This window comes from Argopecten irradians, chromosome 9 (genome assembly GCF_041381155.1).
Source record: "Argopecten irradians isolate NY chromosome 9, Ai_NY, whole genome shotgun sequence".
Taxonomy (NCBI): domain Eukaryota; kingdom Metazoa; phylum Mollusca; class Bivalvia; order Pectinida; family Pectinidae; genus Argopecten; species Argopecten irradians.
Genome location: NC_091142.1, coordinates 35,441 through 57,160, shown reverse-complemented (window position 1 = coordinate 57,160; position 21,720 = coordinate 35,441). Strand labels below are relative to the sequence as shown.

The 21,720-nt window shown below is 35.0% G+C and overlaps 1 protein-coding gene and 1 pseudogene across 1 annotated transcript; one reads left to right on the top strand and one right to left on the bottom strand.

Moving 5' to 3' along the window:
* Positions 1-3,640, top strand: part of LOC138331072 (uncharacterized) — a 48,680-nt pseudogene extending 45,040 nt beyond the window's left edge.
* A 15,425-nt stretch (positions 3,641-19,065) lies between these two features.
* On the bottom strand, positions 19,066-20,425 carry LOC138331071 (uncharacterized). The gene is made up of 2 exons (XM_069278528.1): positions 19,720-20,425; positions 19,066-19,508 (listed from the first exon to the last, which is right to left on the bottom strand). Exons 1-2 carry the CDS (start codon positions 20,423-20,425, stop codon positions 19,066-19,068), a joined length of 1,149 nt encoding a protein of 382 aa, XP_069134629.1.
* Positions 20,426-21,720: the final 1,295 nt, after the last annotated feature.

Below are 21,720 nucleotides of genomic sequence, written 5' to 3'. Positions count from 1 at the left end.
ACTCTGATATAGCGGGTATTGTAGTATTTGTCTAGTATTTTGTGTTGTCGTATTATTAACATACATGATCAATAGTTTATTAAACCTAATACGAGATAACTAAAGATTACTTTTAGAAACCCCACGAATTTAACCGTTTAAGTAATTAATGGATAACAAAGCAAAGGACGTGCAATGATTATTGGATGGTATGCAATGATAATCACAGTAATGATAATTAAATCTGTCAATTTATAGAGTGGCGACTGAAGATTGGATGAAAAACCGTATCTGATATTTGTTCCTAATACAATGTTAGGTGGTTCTTAAAGACGAACTATTTTTCTTAGACTCCAGAACTACACCAGGGACTGTCATTTTTCATTTCTCCGATGCCGGTTATCGAGTCATCCGAACGTAGAAATGAAGAATCAGTGTGAAGATTTAACGCGGCTGATTATAACGTACGACACCGTGCCCGCCCTGGCTGTTTGGGATAACCCTACTACAGGTAATTAAATATACATGTGATTTCATAGGACATATCGTGTTTCATACACATTATCAATTGAGAAATATTTTCGTCTATTTCAAATTTGATATGAAGTTATTGGAGGATAGTACTTCTACAGGTTTTCTATATTAAGGTAGTTGAAATAAATCTAAAAAAATGTTAAATAATATGTTAAACTTTATATCCGGAATGCAAAATTCTATAATAATCTGTATAAGTGTAGTGTGAAATATCCTCATGTCTTTAGAATAGAACAGTCTTTAAATCAAATTGATTATATTGTCTTTATTTCGGTATGCATTATTTCTTTCTGCCAATTTTTTAAATTTGAAATGTGCGTTTACTTGTATGCTAGTCCGGAATATTCTAGCATTTTAGGGTATAAAGCCGATATTCGGCTCAAGACCTGTATACCTTTAACTGTACAAAATGCCGATAGAATGTCAGAATACTTATATTTTCACGTATGCTCATACCGATATTAAACTAGATTCGTTTTCACAGAGGACGGAAAATGGATACATGTTCAAGAGGAATGTAATCCTGAAAGCATAAATAAACTAAACAACGGCTCATATCTGATAACAAAGGTAAGGTTGCATATTACACATGGTCACCATTTCGCATTTCAAATCAAGCCTACGGAATCATTTGTTTGCAGTCAATATGGTTTATAAAAGAGTACTTTTAATAGTCATATATGAGAAAAGACATCAGGAAAAAGTAATTATTGAAACATGCAAGTACAATACAAAAAAAAATCAAATCAAATTTCTTTTTATTTTTGGATTGCATTGACGTGAAAAGCAATAAGAACGTTTTGCAAAAAAACAACAAAAGCAAACCCCGATTTTGAGATAGGTTTTAGCAATTTAAAGACATGTCCTGTATATAATTGTATTTCGTTACATACGCAGAACACAACAGAATGATTTCGCAATTTTATGAAACTGTTACAAGCGCATTCGTTATACCAAATACATCTTTTTATCTATACGTTATAATTTATTACAGGTTTGTCATAAAACACTCGTTGGTAAAGGTAAAAATGATGTTACTAGACAGAAACGTGCTGCTGCCGCGAATACTGCACTGACGTCACCATTCCAGTTTGGACTATTTCACGATGCGCAGCACGTGTTTTAATACCGCGCCCACCGTCACCACTGACGTCCATAAATACCGCGGAAGACACTACAATAATTCACCAAAATAACTTGGTCTGATCCAGAAAATGACCCAGTGACATTCTCCAGCAAGCAACCATTAGCAGGTCAATTAACAGTCACTGCTGACGGGTTATTGACTTTCATACCACCATCAAGAGTTTTCCGGACAAGTTAATATTGAAGTAGAAGCACAGGAGAAATCACCCTGTGGTAACAGCCATTCAGTGTCAAAGGTCATAACGGTACACGTGACTGAAGTAGATGACCCACCAGTTGTAGGGTTCCTCTCCCATGATGATAACTTTACACTGGCGGATCATTTAGACGCTGAAATTGTTATTTTCCTAGAAGGTAACAATACGAAACACCATATTGGATCTCTGCTGATGGTTGACGCTGACGTAGGGGAGAGCCTGACGTTCGTTAGCCGTGAGATGCATCCAACCGGAGCGCGTCTTGTCCAAGAAGACTCGGCTGATCCCATTGTACCGAATAACACATTTACGCCTAGTCAAAGTGCCTCATACAAACGCACCGATTTGAGGATTAAAACGGAGACTGATTTCCATGGGCATTTACATTATAAAATGATTGGCAGCGACAGAGGTGGTCAAAGGACAGCTAGAATAGATTTGCATGTGTTTGTGCTTATTTCACCTTGTAAATATGGCAGATGTACACACAGGCAAACGGGAATGCCCCATGTAATGACAGCGCAAGAGCTGACAGCTATAACATGTATACATGCACCTGTAATGCTGGGTACCAACAAACAATGGTGTGACGAGGAAATCAACGAATGTGCCGACGACCCCTGTCCTCCTCTTTATGACTGCACTGATCACATCGCCTTCTTCACATGTAAGATCAACGCCGGGAAACTAACAGCTATAATTCTCTGTTCCAGTATTGTTGTAGCTGGGTTATGCATCTTCATTGTCTACAGGTACAAAAAGCTGAAGAAGTACACTGTACGCGTGGATAGGTAAGATAATCATTGACTTTTTCAAATGTTACAAACGAAAAAAGATATGTCTAAAAGTAACATTTGCTCGAGTTGCACTTTCAAATAAATTATTACGAAAGACGGAAACATCTTAATTACTCTTTCCTTCATGATTTGCGTCTATAAGTAAATATGACACATATATAGTTTTAAGACACGATACAGAATTATGCGATAGCAACATAATTTTTATTTTATACACAATATAATTGAGAAGGAATCGAACAGCAGGAAATGCCTATTCTCTTACAGTAATCTTATTATTATGCCTGAATGACCAATGTGTAAGTGGATATAATCATGTTTTATTTACAGCACGTGGAGTTTAGAGGACGAATTGTGGAATCAAGGATCAACAAGCCAGCTCAATCCGGGAATGGCCTCCGCCAAGTCTATCTTCCTCGGCTCAAACTTGTTATCGAAAACAGGGACTGACAATCCTATCGACGTTCAAGACGAGGATCCTCCGCCAGCCAAGGTGCAGATGGATTCGGAACCGACACCAAGGATTCCTCATGAACGCGATGTGAAACCGCTGAGTCTGGAGCTAGATAAGCATATTCTAGCACCAGGAATTATGCGTAATCCGATTGAAATGAAAGGCTATCAATCACTTTTTAAACGTCAACAGAGCAGTGGAAATGTTGTGAAGATGACCAACAAGCAGCTGGCTGAAGTAGATGTATAGCATGTAGGGTTTCTAATGATTAATTTGTCCATATGTGGGTAATGGAATCGAATTATCAAAAATAATAAATAATGACTACAAAAAAATCAAATGATTCATAGTAAAATAATGTAATTATGTCGTTTTCTCTGTCAGTTAAAGTTATGAAGTTTCATTCGTATCAAATGAACATTTTTAAGTTCTAACGGATACAATACTAATAACAAACACCAATGAAATGACACAATATTTTGAATGGAATATCAATCATTGAACAATAAAACGTTTACTCGCTTGACATTTTATGTAGTTTAATTAAATGTAATAGTTCCATCTGCGAGCTAATGTAACAAAATTATCATATACATTTTTGTCTTGCACGGTATCATCCATCCTCGATACTCCAAGGGTTACTGTAACTTACACGTTTTCCACCCATGGACGATCTCATGTAAAGCTAGAAGACAGTTCAGGAGAAAAAACTAGACCAAGCACTGGCCTCCTTTCAAGATTACAATTTAGATAAAGAGAGAGAGAGAGAGAGAGAGAGAGAGAGAGAGAGAGGGGGGAGTGAGGGGTGAAGGAGAGAAGAAGAGAGTTACTACCACTTAATCCACCTATGGGCTATTATCATATAAAACTGAAGGCAGTGCGGGAGAACAAAACTGACCAATTACATGCCTGCAGAGACTTTCTTTGAAGATTAAAGGATATGAGCGACACCCAAATTCAAATATCCCAGTCAACCACCGTTATAAATTCCTTTGATGTAACGTCCACTGTACCCAAAATGATACTGTACCTAAATTGATATCCTAATTCAGAAAAAAGCTGAAACATTATTTTGGATAAAGTTCACCTCATTTGTTAGTGATGACACCAAAGATGCATTGCATTAAATGGTCATTACACTTCGTTTTATGCATCTGTTTACTGTTATTTTCTCTGATAACTTGTTCTGAAATGTGTGAATACCTAGAATTACTAATTTGTAACTTTATTGGGTTTTTTCAGAACATTTTATCATGTAATGAAACTAAAGATATAAACAATCAACAGAAATTCAAAAAGGTATTGTTGCCCCACATTATCTTTTACTAGTGGGGCAACACCTTAAGGAGTGTTGCAGATGAAATGAGAGACATAAAGGACCATAACTCTTGGTAATTTTTAACAGAAGTAATTTGAGTTTTCCTTGTAAACCCAATTTTCATTATGTAATACTTACCATAACTTTACAAAGTTTTCCTCCAGAAACAAACGGACGTCCTTACACGACCCTGGTTTTAATAGGACGTAAAAGTTATAAAACTCACTCATGTTAAAAGTATCCGCTAACCCTATTTTATCAAAAAGATTGTTTTTTCCTCATATAAATAGGAAAATGATAATTATAGACAATATCGGTCTGGCTGAACAAGAAATCTATTACTATTACAAACATTTCTATATTTTGGGTAATTTTCCTCAATAGTTTTAAGAATTATGCTAAAAAATCTACTTAGAAAATAAACAAATAGGCAAATTGCCCCCCTTTATACAATCCCCAGTGATTTTTTTATGTGAACATGTAAAGACTAAAAGAATGATGCATTTCAAAAAACTTGTCATAAGCATATCATAGATTTAATTGTACAACACTGTACCTTAACCGAAATGACTTAAATTTTTAAAATGTAAATGTATATTAATGAGAGATATATGGTGTTTTTATATCTATTCCAAAAATTATTGTTTAGTAGTTATAAATTATTGTTCGTTACGGAATTGACTGGGCGACTGAGAAATTGGCTACTCAAACAACATTTTTACACAAATTAGAGATCACTTTTTAGAATACATTTTTAATATAAAAAATCAATTAAGTTTAGTTGATCTCCAATGTGCTCGAAACCGAAAGTGAAGAGGCTATTTAGTGTTTGACATTCAGTACAATTATTTTTAAAAAAAAATCTGTTGTTACTAATGCCGCCCGCCTAAGTGTAAGGCAATGTACATTGTGTATGGTTTGTGTCATTTAAAACTGCAGTGCATATCTAATAATCAAATGTTGATCATATCCATTGTCAAGCTACCAGATTTTTCAGGTTTGTCTTCTTTAGTTGTCACTTGTATTTAGTTTACGGCTTTTTTCCTTGCCTGACATTGTCGCATGGACGTATCCCTTTTAATCTCACCACAGTTGTCTCGGTGCTATTTTTAGACTGCAGCTGATCAACAAAACATGTGTCATCTGATAATGGTTGAACTATACTAGTAGGTAGCAATTTAATCGTACAATTATATTAAGCAATACATTAGGAGAACATATTATAACGGCATTCGTCTCAGAGTCTGTACAATAGACTGTCAGTTAACGAGTTGTTCAATCCATGCAGTGTAGCCTAGCCTAACACTTGATTCAGTCGCTGTCATGATCAGACTTTGTACTGCAGTAGGCATACGAAAAACAATCATAATAAACAACAGCAACCTCAACTATTAGATAGTGGATATTACTAACATCCGTTGATAGTGATAGCTTTAACAAGCAATATACAAAACTAGACCTACTTACCTGATATTACCGATTGTAACTTGAAAAACGAGGCGGCTTTCAAACTTCAATCCGAACCGGTTCGAACCGGATACACAAGTCACACAACGTTAACATGCATATTCCTTCGCTTGTCGTATTGTATGTCTTTGGGCGGTTGAACGTTCCAAACAGCACACAAATTGTGAATCACGATCCAATCGGTCAAAATACTAGCTTTGAAGGAAGGCGGCCCAAGTCCCAAAATATCACGTCTGCCGTGGAAATTTACCGGGAATCTATGAAATACCACCAATTTCCAAGACCATCTTGTGGTCATTCTTCGAAATAATTTTCAAAAACTAAAAATATGATTTTGTTCAGAATTACTTTAATTTTTAATGTGTATAATCTCAGTTTGTCAACTTATAGCGTTTGTTCGCTAGGACGAATTAAACAGAAACTAGCGATTAAAATGTCGATTTTTGCCTGTTTGACCCAAAATGTCTTCCTCAAATGTATTACACAGTGTCAACAACTATCTCAGTCGATAGATCACGCCAGGATATACTTTACTGTAAAATTATCGTTGAAAACTTTCTGTCAATTTCCTTATTACCAACCTTGCGGTTACAAGCGTGTTGGTAGGTAAAATTTGTCGTGGTTAACATTCGTTCCGAAGAAACGATAAGTCCTGTTATCGCACCTAACGTCTCTCATTTCATATTAAATCAAGTGCAAACCACGGTTTGTTCAAGGTTATTGTTCCCATCTTGATCTTTACAGCAATAAAATGTAGTGTATTGTAACTTTTTTTACGTCGATTTTTTTACAATCATTTAAAAAATAAAAATATATAATAGCGTTCTTATGATGACATATCGCACACTATCAGCTTATTCACCTCAAACTAAGTTTAAAATTTTGAAATATCATATGCTATTAATCGTTTTAACAGTAAAAATATGCACTGAAATAACAAAAACTAAGTATCAAAGTATTTTATTAATAAGCATAAGTATAGTACATATTATGATACTGTAAACCAATTGTCTTTCGCGTGTGATTTACTTTTCGCGAGTTTCGTCATCCAAATCAATTCGCAAAATGTTATCTCCGCAAATTGATATCTACGTCATAAGTATTGATAGGGATTTCCATCTATTGTTTTCAATACCCCAATATTAACATTTGCGAACTTTATTTGTAATGAAAACAGCCAAATAATGACCACGAAAGGAAGTTTATATAGCTAGTATTTGTGGGATTTCAAGGATTCAAAGAAATATTTTAGCATATCCAATATTGTCACGTTAAATAACGCTTTCAAATACTACGATGGAAGACCGCGAAAATAATACCTCGCGAATAATTTCCAAACAAATTATTCCGAAATTGTACATCCGCAGAATTTAACAATTATACAGTATATAAGAAAAAAATCAATGGATTATAATCCCTATCTGATAAAAACGAGTTGAGACACGACCATGTAGCTGTGATCACTACAGTTATAGTTACGAACTATAACCCTAATTTAGTTATTCCACAACCTTCTTTTGTGACAACAAAGGAATGTTGCTTTGCAAAATACAAATAAGCTTACAATCCCAAATCTACTTCCTATATACACGTATTTATAATCGATTAGCTCTTTTGAAACATTCGGCATGTACAGCATGAATTTTATTACCCACGCACAAACACGTATTGATAGATAAAAAAATCAATGTACCATATAGAATCTTGTTAATATGATTATTCATCAGAATAATTGTTTGGCTTGATTTGTTGTTGGTTAGATAAACAATGTATTTTCAAAAGCCCGATATACATTCCTTCCGCATGAATTATCATTTATAAAGTGTATATGAAGGATCTTATTACGTGTTCATGATATGAAATTTGATATAACGAACCTAGGAAGTGCCTTTGGTCAGCAAAAAATATGAATTCGAGACGAGTTTCATCAATTGCAAATGAAATGAACACGGATTTAAGATACCTTTATCACATAAATACAACAACCGACATTTCAAACAATCTATAAAACGTACACGTTCAGAATATAATTGCGCAAATCCAAAACAGATTCCGCCATTTATTACACGTGCTGTTCTTTTATCCGAATGGAGGTGAATGTTTACTATATACTCTAACATAAACTTTAAGACGAGGTTACAACGAACTTCTGGGGACCAATCAAATCACTTCTTTTTAACCATAGTTCGTTGTACAGATAATGCAGATATATCATGGTAAATTTTCGGCAAAAAGACAATTCACTGTAATCTGCTTTAAAACCCTGAATTTGTTGTAAACGTGTTTCGGTATTAATGTGTTTTTACGGTATCTATATTGTGATGTAAGAAAAAAAATCTTTATATACCACGACTTTTGTAGATTTAGAAGGGATTCGGTAATATCACTTATCAAATATTACCAGCACAGCCAACAACTATCAATAAGGCACTGGTTTTAAGTACTCGCAATGTAAAATAATTGGATAAAAAAAAAAAAAAAAAAAAAATAATAAAAATTATCATACATGTTGTAGGGCTTTTGTTTTTTTGTTTCAAATTTCATCTCGTTTATACTTAAAAAAACAGACATTTTAAATCATATTCAGATACAATTAACATAATGAGATATCAACTATTTTTGTATTAAATTTAAACATTGTCTTTTCTTACGTTTTACAAGAACAAACTAAATTTGAGATAACACTGCATCCTCTGAATTCATTTATTTGAAATGACTGTCGATGAGTATTGGTTAGTTTTCAATTAAATGGAATAAAATGACTTTACTTCCTGGTGTTATCGCTGAAAGAATGGAAATGTGAGACAGTTTAAATCCTTTTAGGTTCAACAAAAAAATTCAAAATGTAAATAGTAAATTTAATTATTTCAGATTAACAACACAAGTGCATATAACACAAGTGTTGAGTTGAATGAAACATCAGTCAAAACCACAATTAAATAAAGGTGGCAATTACTTTAAAACATTGTGTCCTGATTTCGAAACCCACGACCTACAGACCCAAACAAGATATCGCAACCGGGGTAAATATATTTTAATATTATATAGCGCAAAGGTTAAAAGGTTAGTTTGTACATTGTATTAAGTATTCCTATTATTAAATATTCAAATCTATTTTAATATATCTCATATTATGAAAAATATCGTTTTTATAGGAATATTACAATTAGCAGCGGGCACATAATGTTGTAAATCCCGATTTTTTTGTTATTAATATTTTACATACATTTTCTGGTGATTGGGGGTAGAAATATCGGTGATTATGCCTTCATATCAACGTATGAAAGAGTATATATATTATTTTTTCATATCACGACGTTTTTTGCATTAATACTAATGCTATTATTTTCCGCCATTTTTAGATTAATTCGAAATCTCTTGCAAGAATTTCCTTGCATGGAAATTTCTGGACCATTTTTTACTCTGATGCAAATCCCGTTATTTATCTCTTAAAGTAAATTCATTTTCTTTGTAAAAATTAATCAGACGGAAATTGACCGAAAAAAGGTAATTCGATTGACGCTGACTACGAGTCAATTGTCATGAACCTGTAATACTTTAAAACCTCCAACGACAAATTGTAAATGACCAACCTTTGAGGTGAGGCAAGGGGTATCGCAACCGGGGTATGTTATTTCGTTGTCAAAAACAAAAAGTTTTTGTTGGTTTCTATTCCGTCAGAAATATTGCACTGTTATTAAGGTAAAAAATCTTGCTTACACATGCAATGTAAATATGAAATGTGGATAAAACATTTGCCTACGCATGCAGGACTTCGGGGTTAAGACAGATGATTTAGAGTACTTGAATATGTTGTATGAAGAAGAAACAACCCAACAATCTGAGTAGTGTATACTATAGACCGCGAGAGAGAGATTTTGCGGAAAACATACTCTTTTTTTTGTTGTCTCTTTCCATAACATTCATGTAAAATGGTTTGTAAATTTCATCAAGCTATGATAAATCGTTTACTTAAACTGATGTTTTGCAATTTGTTTTCATAACTAGTTGAATTATAGACAATGCGATATCGAATTTTTTTAATTCAAAATTTGATATTAAAGAAAAAAAACATTGTTTTTATGCGATTTTATTAGTTTTTCAATGGATTTTTGTCCAAATCAATACGCAACCGATTCTATTGTGACGTCACGAAAACGTAGGATTTTCGCGCCATTCTTTTCATTGTTGTATAGGGAAAAATTGACCAATCAGAAAGCTAGATTTAGTATGAAAACAAATAAAAATTGATTATAAAAGATAAAAATTAATCCTTATAGTTTAATGTATTTCTTTATAATAAAATCAATCAAGGACTCCTTTTCCTATGAAATAATACGCCTTTGTATCAGCCAAAAATGACGTTACAGACGGCAATGTCGTGTTTTCTTTGATGGGATGTTACAATAAACAAATTAAGACGATGAAAATTATCGTTACAAAATAGAATAAACGATTACAATATTGTGATATATATACAAAATCGCATCACTTTCCTTTTTGATGATAAATATAAGGTAAATAATACTACAATTTTTTTCACGTAAACTCCTCGTTTCCTTGAAAAATGCGGTAATTGTTGTGGATGTTATCGATATATAGCAATACTTTTCTGAGTGAAAAGTCACACTAGCAATTGGTGCAAAGGTGGCTTTAGACGGAAAACATGCTTTACATGATTTTATGGGACGTTGTAATTGTCGTCGTCCATTTTTATCGTTTTCTGAGCTAATGCACACCTACCAAGTTATATCATAGTAACCTAATAACAATAATATTCTAGGCGTATAACCAAAGGTGTTTTCAGACGGACAATGCTTTATATAGTTTTATGGAACGTCAAGGGTGACCTAAGGAAATTACAGACCGATCGCCAGGCGGTTTGCAGCAACGTCTTGTGTTTGCACACGCACGTTCTTCCCATTTAATATCGGGGTAATGTGTAAGCATTCACAATGCAAAATACAAAGCCACGTGCTGTGTGATAGACAGTTGGCAAACTGTCAATTGAAGCCATAAAAGATCAAAATCAAATAAGTCCAGACTGGCTAAAACGCTCGCCCAAAGAACCATCCTGATAAATGGTCCTTATAATGTGGTGTCCATACACGTGCAACATTCCTTTAAAGATTTGGTTTTATTAGTGTTACGTCCTATTAACAGCCAGAGTCATGAAAGAACAAACCAAGCTTGTTGGTGGAGGAAAGCCGGAGTACCCGGAGAAAAACCACCGAACAGTGGTCAGTACATGGTAACTGCCTTACATGGAATTCGAACTCCGCATCCCAGAGGTGGAGGCTTGTGGTAATATGAATCTTAACCACTCGGCCACCGCGGCTCATTTAAAGACCTGAAGGAAATCTTTACAGTGTATAAAGAACAAAGCATAATGGTCCAATTTTTAAGTTAAAACCAAATTCGTTTCTTCAGTGATTTTTAAAAAATCTACTATATCAATCAAATTTATCCACAATATACGTCGATTTCGAGATACCAAAACAACGTGAGTACTTAAAATTTACTGAGGGTAAGTTCCACCTTCTGATGATTGTAAGGTTTTGTGACCTCGAAATCACAAGAAGGTGAATCCAATCAACGGTAAATAATTAACTTTATCCACACACCGTTTTGGTATTACGAAACATCCGAACATATAATGATACTTAAGATTTATACTTTACTGGAGTAAATTTGGACAATTGTAATTTGACATTTATTTAAATCATTGGACTCAAAAAAAAAAGAATCCTAACCTTTTCAATTATTCATTTATAGATGGTTGATTTAATTGTGATAACGATTTTATTGTAATCATAGAAATATTATAAACTATTAATTAATTTGACTAAAAGACTAGAACAGTTATATTCTAGTCGTAAACCATATTGTTAGTTACTTCATGTAGTACAGACAGAACACTTAACATGCCGTCCCTTCATTCTGCTTCAAAACTTGACAGCTGTTTATAATTTTAATATATTTTTATGTTTTTTCAAAGAGTAAATCTAATTAAGACTCTTTGCATAACAGAACGAATTAGGTTGTCTAAAATCTTATTGTTATAGATGAATATTATAGATATGAATTATACAGCATTAATGATATAGAGAATAGATGGTTAGTATATTACAGTATATTGTTGATTTTGGTGTGAGACTTAAGAAAGACGGACGAGATTTTGCCGAGTAATCTCGAGATAAAACTTGTATTGTAAGATACTACCCATGTATTATGTTTATCCTGCAACATATTTCCTTCTAGATGAACATAAAAACGGATGCAAACGCTTCTTTGATGCCCCATAGAAACAATAATTCACTAAACTGAATGAGAGCGCACACCTTTTTGTACCGTAGAATACTGTTTAGTATGGAATACCATTAGAGACAATACTCAATCAGCCATCGAATATTTACTTCACAATACATACCTTTGCCTTGAGACGACGCCATACAACAGTTTCGATATCGCAAAAAAATGACTCATTCCGGTGAATGTGATATCACTTTTTTAGAAGACTGAAATGACATATTTCATTTCATCGGAAAGTTTGGAAAGAGTTTTGTCAGATGTGGAACAAATTCACTTGATAGTATTGGATAATTTATTTTTCGTATTGACGGATAAAACATCATGCTTATCCGGCAATAGTTATCCATCATTATGTGCGGCAGTTGCAGGATAAAAACACTGCATTGATCTTTGGCTACAATTAAAATAACCCTTTTAAAGCAAATGATTGTTCTTTCATCAAACACTTAAAGATAGACAAATATATCTTGGATTTCATGTTCATTGATACTTTTGGTCTTTGATATACTGACACAGGTAGCTGTTTGGGCGAGCGATTCACCTCAGACAAAAACGTGTCTTATCCGCTAGTAGGTAGTTTGTTCACATAGAATATATTCTTAGAGGAATTGCTCCATACAAGCATTGTTAACATAAAAACGAAATCCAATCCCTATATTTTACACTCACACGACTTTTTATATGCAATAAAATCGTCGATTTTAAAGTGACGTAATTATTCAATAAAAGTCGGTCAAAAGTGGGAGGAGCTTATTCAATTGAACAGCGAATGATGACGCATCACGTAAGGTAGAATTATTCATCCGCACGACAAAAAAGTTCAATATTTTAGTGTAAAATAAAACATGACAAACAAAGCGAATTTCAGAGATAATTATCTTATTTTATCAGATCAGAACTTTAAATAGGTATTCAATTTTGCTAAAAGTTCATATATAGCGTAAATAAGATATAAAGTATTTGTTCTCGGCCACATGAGTGAACTCGGTGACCTATTGTGCAGCGAGGCGAGGCTGACGCACGCTTACACACTGGAGTTTTTCAAAGTTGTCAAAACACCAGTGTTCAAGTAGCTAAATTTGTTTGAGATTGTCGTCTGACTTGACGATATTACATCCTTCGGAGCCATGTGATTATATAATCTACGCTTAGATCCATCGCCATCTATAGATGGAACAACTTCACTTGTGTTCGATGGATACAATGTATTTGTGGTGACGCGTAACTGTCAACACGTGGATTACTAGCGGTGCATGTTTTATAATACACATGATTAAATTCTCAAAGAACAAAGACAAGAGAATATGTTTATAACTGACCTAGCTCTGTCAGAGGGTCTCACGAAGCCCGTCATCCCCAAAGACTCGATCGTAGGACACGGACACAGAGGTAATGTTTACATTTGACATCCATCATTTTTAACAAAAATGAGAGCACTGCACGTCGCCCCGGTCGGGATATTTTTTCCCGTTTCTTTATACAATTGTTAATTTTAAATGTGTTTGTATCATATGTAAATATAAAACATATATATATTGTTTACATTTTTCCAAAATTCTATGAAAAACAACAATATACACGTATTGCGTAATGTTGCGTCAAAATGTAAACAAAAAAAGTAGCCCCTGTACGTTGCATAGAACATTTTCATACGCAAGTTCAAAGTTCAATGTTACCATGCAGTTATGGTAAACAAAATCGGCTAGTACTTACGTATAGTGATCAAGCCAGGCAAGTGTAAAATATAACGAAATGGTTTACGTTTGTGAATATATTAGGAAAATCAACATCTGTCATTTAGATAAATATCACAGTAGTATGCCACAGAACATGTTTACTATATATTATGTGGCTATTCTGGCAAATTAAACGTCTCTCTGACATGATATGGTGATTTTACTGTGAGTTCTTCATCTTCAAACAATGTAAGACTCGAATTAATTTCTTCTATGGGTACTTTCTTATTGAATAGAATCACGATAGAACCCTCTAAATAGAAAGTGTTTATTTCCACAGATAACAAAAGTAGTAGAAACCAGTTAAAACACAGACAGAGATTCTTAGAGATCAACACCTTTTATTAATTTGAAGCATAAAAACTATTTATGCAATGCGATCAATAAAGCTAAGTGGAAAGCATAATTCCCCATTCCATTTTTCCCGTATGAAAAATGGCAGTGTTCAATCTGTAAGTGCATAATAAGTTTATGTCTTGGTTAAAGTCATTCCATAAATTGTAAAGACTGAATCTTAAAAAAAAACAGTGTTATTAATCAAACAAACGAATTTAGATAATACACATAACCACGCGAGCTGTTCTATAAGACTGTCACCCTCCCACGAAACACGTTTGATGTCCCTGTTATGTATGTACAGGTTATGATGGTAAATACGTCATTTCCGGTATAAGATACATCAAACACGTTTCGCTGGTCTTGTAAGAGTTTACGACTTATGATATCGGTAAAACCCTCTTCTGACCCCAATGTGACGGTGTATGAAGGCTGTAACTCAGGTCGTACAGAAAAAACAAAATTTACTCTAAAGTTAAGATTCTTTTTATTACATCCCACACGCCATCATGAAACATCTAATGTCTCGCCTGTCCCTTGTGATCAATGGTATATATACCTGGAAGGTGATATAGAACATAGGTTAGATATCCTGAGAGTACATCTCACTGTTACATTGTCATAGCCAATAATTATGTAATCATACATACAATGATATCGGTTAAGTTATGTTTGATCAGTTACCAAAGAAGCTTTCCTACAAACAAGTTCACATCTCACTGATATTCTATTGTGAAAATGTAATCATTAAAAGTTTATTAATTAACCATTATTATTATCGTAAACTCTAAAATCATGAAGATGTATTATTATATTTTATTTATCAAGTTTGTTCTTAAGAAAACATATACATATATGACAAATAGCATTAAGTAATTAGCCAATCACTGAAAACCTGGTGTATTAACTAGCAGTCCATCACCATATATTAGTATTTTGCTTCTATTCAAATAGAATGTTCATTGTATCGCAAATTTGAATCACTACATAGTATACAGTCTGCAAAAAAAAATCTATTACATTATTAACACTATGTGTAATTTTATATAAACTTTTCAAAATGCAGTTACTGCATCACAGTACATACTGTGAGCCCTTACCATGTGAGAGTAGGTAGCATGTACGAGGACGAGATTAGAGGCGTTGATGGCTTTCGATATAAACCCAGCGTATGTACTGGCCATGGAACCTCCACAGTGTACAGACGATTGTCTGTGAGACTTGATGTCCGCTATCTGAGTTCGGAGGTCCGAATGTCCGTGTCCTCCCAGTCCTTTGTTACCCGGTCTCCTGGATGATTACACGGTACGAATAGCCTTTGATTCCAAATGAGTCCGTCGATACCTTCCCAGGTAAACATTAATGGTGAACCTTGGGGACAGCGTTATCAGGAATTCCAGCCGATGTCTCGGCTGTTGTTACGAAGGAATATATTCACCTTCATTCACGTCCTGGAGGGAGATAAGCGATTAGATCCGGGTCCAATCAGGGCGTTCAAATTGTTTCTTGTTTGCATCATTGAAACAGGTGATGTGTGGCTGGATATCATTGCACTCCTTGAGTATGGAAACAGCAATGGTGTAACCAACTGTTTGAGTGAGGGATCTGATATTCCGTCATTATTATTGGGTCTGTTGCCATTAATCCACTGGGAAACAGAAATAAGAAGGAATTGAATCTCAAGTATAATATGAATTGAGAGACGTAAGGTGCGTTAACAGAGTTATCGTTCCCCTCGGAACGTAATTGTTATTCTCGACCAACTGTTTACCCTAGTACCAAACGCCTTAAAGTTTTGAGTAATAAGGGAAACGGACAGATATATTTTTTAAAAAAAAAAAAAAAAGTTAAAAAAAAAAAAAAAAAAAAAAAAAAAAAAAAAATGTATAAAAAGAAAAAAGTAAAAAAAAAAAAACAAAAAAAAACAAAGATAACAAATAAATCCTTGACGTGATCATAATCGACTGAGTTTAGCTAGAGGATCTGTACGAAAATTAAATTTATAGGCGAGAATATTTTGGGTTATAAAAGGCACAAAACGGCATTTGCTGAACAAAACTCGGTATTTTTTGGTGTTTTGAAATGTCATACAGTAGCGACCCATCAGTCGGCTCTTTGAATCCAGTGGTATTTCTCAGGTTACCAGTAATGTTACACGACAGTCGAGTTTCTCCAGGACTTGGGCCGCCCATTCCTTTAAAGCTATTCTGATCACTTTTGGAACCCGATGATGATATATTCACTATTGAGTAGTATTTACTGGAAAATTTTGGTTTTCGTATGTTATATTTACTTGAATTTTATCATTGTTTTATAGGTTTTACAATTGATATACCAAATTATCATTGTTAATTTCTGTAACGGCCCGCCCAAGTAGCCCACAAAAACTGGTATTCTCATCACGCTGTCACGAATTTAAGTACTATTAATAATTAAGTAGAAAAGCAAGATTTTCTGTAGTATAAACTGTTTTTTTGTCCCCGGAGACTGTTGTTATTCGAAGGAGGAATTACTCTTTGTTGGGCTATATATTCTAGTACACATACCCATATTCTGTTTTTCAAAGATAAAAATACTGCAATATTTCTACAGGTAAGTTACTCAATTGATTAATATATGATGTGTGTAGTTCTGGACTTAAGGTACTATTCTCCACTAATTTTCGGATGACGGTTCAGCAATTCCAATTATAAATTATAGCTGAGCATAGCTATTTTTCAACATATAATACTCGGATCACTACAACAAAACTTATCTGTATAATGAAGGTCACTGGGTGTTACCCATTGTCTTTCTTACGAACCTGTTTATTCCAATATATAAATTTACGCATCTTTTAATGCATATTGCATATTTCAGAATTGTCACATTTGAGTGTTTATGTATGTCAGGGACAAATAGGAAAAATTATGTAATCATGACATTTGCTTTTTTGCTTCATCAACTCATTCGAGAAGCTTAATTATTATATATTTTACTCATTTTAAAATCTTTTATCCTGAATTTTTTTTCCAAACAGGTGTTTTGCGTACAGTCAGGTGTTTTGTGAGGAATTAGGACTTACTTCGAGATTTTGTGATGTTCGGTTATACACCTAATCGGCTACCTTCCAAAGATATGGATATGTCGTAAAAAGAAAACAGCTTACCATTTGTGATTTGGGAGATGCTAGTTTTCTTCCAACTGGCATTAAAGTCCTGTCAGATAGTCTTACATACCTGATGTAGGGTCTGTTAAATGCTGAAATGGAAGGCTACCGAGTTTCAAATAAATAGACTTGACCTTAATTTAGCCACATAGCCTGTGACATGCATGGTACATGTATTACGTTTGTAGCATGCCGGGATGAAGGGCTACTAAATATAAGTTTGATCAAATAAATGACCTTGACCTTTATTCAAGGAGTCACAGTCCAAGGGTCAAATAGACTTAAATCATAAAAATTACTTTAAACCCATGGGATATTTTTTCCTAAAGCTAATGAAACCGCTCTCTTTATAGTGTAAACAGCAAAGACTTTTGGTATAACGTTGGCGACAACTCCTGTGTCGACTCACTATATTAGGTACATCGACCAAATTAGATTCAAGGTCTGTATCTATGGTCCTTTGTGCGTTATTTTTCATTCAATTTTTCCATACAAGTATGTACAGTATACATGTATATTTGTATGCATATGCGCATACTCGCTTCGTCATTTTGGAGAGTTACCACGAGTTATCAAGTCATGATCCTTTTTGTCTCTCATTTCTTCCGCAATAATCCCTTTAGGTGTTGCGCACTAGTATACACGTATGTTATTCAATAGATACATTTTTATCATTATTTGATATTATTTGTTATATACATGTATTTTTATGGACATCTAAAATCAATGTGCATTGGATATACCTATTTATATCGATCTAGTCATAATTACTTATACCCCCATACCTTATCGCACATGGCACACTGCTATTAGTTTTGCTTTCTCGCGTCAGTGAACATCCCAAGTAGGAGTGTCATTGGTTCTTTGTCTGTTCCGATATTTGCTTTTATTTCATGGTCATCTTTTGCCGTTTGATATCTATGTGGTGGTGTGTGAATCTCACGATAAACAGTACCTGGCTGTGAATAGTGAACTCCGGTCTACGGTCGTGGTTTTCTGCAATGGCTGTGAATATGTACCTCCTGTCCGTTGCAGTTGCCTCTGCTGAAGAGTGTTGATGACCGATGGCACAATAACTAACAGGATGGATTACTGGAACCCGCCGCGTGTGGAAACTGCCCCCCTACAAAAATGTTTTTTGATTCCACTATCTTCGTCGAGTACAGTTGACAGTAATGTGAAGCTATAATGGCGAAACTTGTCGCCACAATCACAGAATTGTCGGTGTTGTTTGTACGTGTGATGCTGTCACTTATCATCTATCAGAAGCTGCACTTATACATTGGTGTCTACTTTGCCAATTTGTACAACAATGTTTCGGTCGTCGTTTTAAGAGTGACGACTCAGGAAACGATGCATGAACTTCATTGGCATCGAACATATTAGATTGAATGGGGATACATATTTCCTATGATCTTCAACGAAATTCTCGACCAATTCTGCCGTCACTAATCTCAGTAAATACCAAATGAACTCTGTACACCAGATGGGTGCGTGTTGTTGACTAGCGGTTTCGTCCAAACTAAAGTTCCGTTTTCTGATTCTAATGTTTCGTTAAACAGATTCGTGTACTCGCACAATGTAAATCCAGTTGGTGTAGAAGAATCATACATGAACTGAGACGAAAATATTGTTTCACTTTCAAATCCCCGCAGCATCCAATGCTTTCACAGCAAATCTATACCAATGTCCATCTGTAAGATTCATATTCGTATAACGGTGTGTATTCTGTATACCGATTCTTTCAAATTTTAACAGTTCTTGGCTTCCATTTCCTGACCTGTCGAAAGCCACAAGAAACGTTTTGATGGCTGAATGACGGTCTGCGAATCCCCGGAACGACACTCCAACATCTTGATAATTTTGAGAGTGTGAATTATAGAACTTCGCTGTATTAAAAACTTCACCTGTATAGGGATTTTCCTGGTCGACCAATACACCATCCGATACAAGCGTTGTATGGAGTCCGATTTGATTTGTAGCCGTGACGGTGACGTAATATTTTGTTCCTGGAGATAGAGTCAAGTCAGACCAGGACTTTGAAGTGTTCAAACCTACATCATCAATGGTTATGATGTCATCAGCTGTCAAAACAAATGATGCAGAAGTTCAGTGATGGCAAAATTCGCTCAAAATAGTTATCAATGTATCAAACAATCAACGAGGGAAGAAGTAAATGTATTATAGGTTTACTATAAAAGCAACAGCTTGGTTATTTTAATAATCATTTATTGACATTTTTGAAATGATAAAATGAGATAGCAATTGACTTTGTATGAGATCTAAATATCTTACCTCCTGGAATGGTTCCTAGAGACACCAAGAAGGAATCGATTCCACTTTGATGGTCACTAAATACTTTTCCCCAACATGCAGTCAACGAATCCAGTGTCGTGGTAGTGTCAAGGTCACGGTCACAAGACCCTCGGCCATTTTCTCTGATATAACTACCTCTCCTTACAGATGGAGGGGTGTTATCGATTTCAATCGGAGATGACGTAAATACAGTAAACTCTGATGCAGACATCCAAACTCTGACGTAGACCACATAACTAGCTCCATGCTTAAGGTAGCGTTCATCTCTCAAACAATGAACAATTGATGTTTGTTTTCCGATGTCATACCACAGATTTTCATACAGGGGATCAAATATTCCAGTTCCAACGGGCATATCAGTTTGTCCTATGCTCCATTCGAATCGCTTGATGTCCTCGACATCAGACCCGTTTATTGTCCAGCGAGCAGATATACAAGCTGAAGACGCCGATATCAGGGTATTTACGGATCCATGTATGACATCAATATACAATGATATGGAGGAACTTGTGTTGTCTCTCACACACTCAGTGGGTACGTCAACATCGTGACATTTTTGTCCTACAACAGCACACGTACAATCCTTGTTACAATAATGTACATCACAGGAATGTTTTAGAATTTCCAGTTCTCCGTGTTTATTAGTAGGACTTGAGGACACAGCAGTCACTGTCACTTTAACCATCTTCACTTTGAAGTCCAGCAAAGTTTTCAGCCCAAACTGTGATTATCAGTAACTGTCCTGCATCGATTGTGTCATTCAATAAGACATGGATGGTTTCTATCCCAGAGCCTGATGGTGTAAAGGAAATAACGCCGTCACTGAGCTCAGATCCGCTGTATGTCTTACTAACCGTCACGTGGTACAGCTTGACACCAGATTCCACATCTATGAATCCAGATAAAGTGATGTTTATTGCTGATACTGTAATATTTGATTCAGTTATAGAGTACCATGTCATCGGTGCAGTGAATTCCACCAAGATGAGGAGGAGTTGGGTCTATAGGAAGGCTATTTGACTTCTCAGAAGTACAAAGTCCTGCCTCGTTACAAGCTGTCACTCTTGCGATGTACGTATCTCCTGGTTTAAGCCAGTCTTTATTTGAAAGTGATAAACGTAGTTTCGTTAAATATTCGTTAAGTGGATGTTTTCTACTGGTGTGTGACCTTCGTGATGCGTTGTGATTGAAACGATGTGCTTTACAATAGGACTTTCGGAATCTTGAAACTTCCATGAAAGTTTAAGAACAGAAGGGTCAAATTGATACAAAATTGTTCAGTGAAGTGTATCCTTCTTCAGTATGGATAATTGGTTTGGTGACCAGTATTGGTGGGGTTGGATCCACGACGAAGCTGTCGGAGACGCTTTCCGTAGACATTCCAAGATGGTTTTCTGCCCTGACCACTACACACAGGGTCTTGTCTAGCGGAAGGGTGACTGGGATAGTCATATAGTCGGCCAGGAGGGAAATTGGTGAAAGGTAAAATGTCACATATTTCATTATCAATACTTCGGATACACACTTCGTACCTTCTTATCCCAGATTCCACATCAGAGAAACCAAACCACTGGGCTTGAATCGTATCTCTGTACCAAAATAGAACATTTTTTTATGTTGTTACCAAATATGTCTACCATAGGGATATATTTGCATAGCAAAACTACAGAACAGGTTACGCATATGAGTTATTGTCGCCTATAATTCAGAGGACACTTTGCAAAAGATACAATTTTGTACGATAGTTTATATCGTTGCAATTAATACATCACAATAAAATCTGATGACGTCACGATGACGACACAGTGTTTACAGATTCTGCGTTGTAATTCACTGATTCACAATTTATTGTTGCACATGTTTTCAATGATTTTACACGCATATATAACATTTTGACGGCCGGTTATTTTTAAAATGAATATTCAAGAATCCAATATGAGTTGCTAAAATGGACCGTTTTGTGTTTATCTGGTGACTATG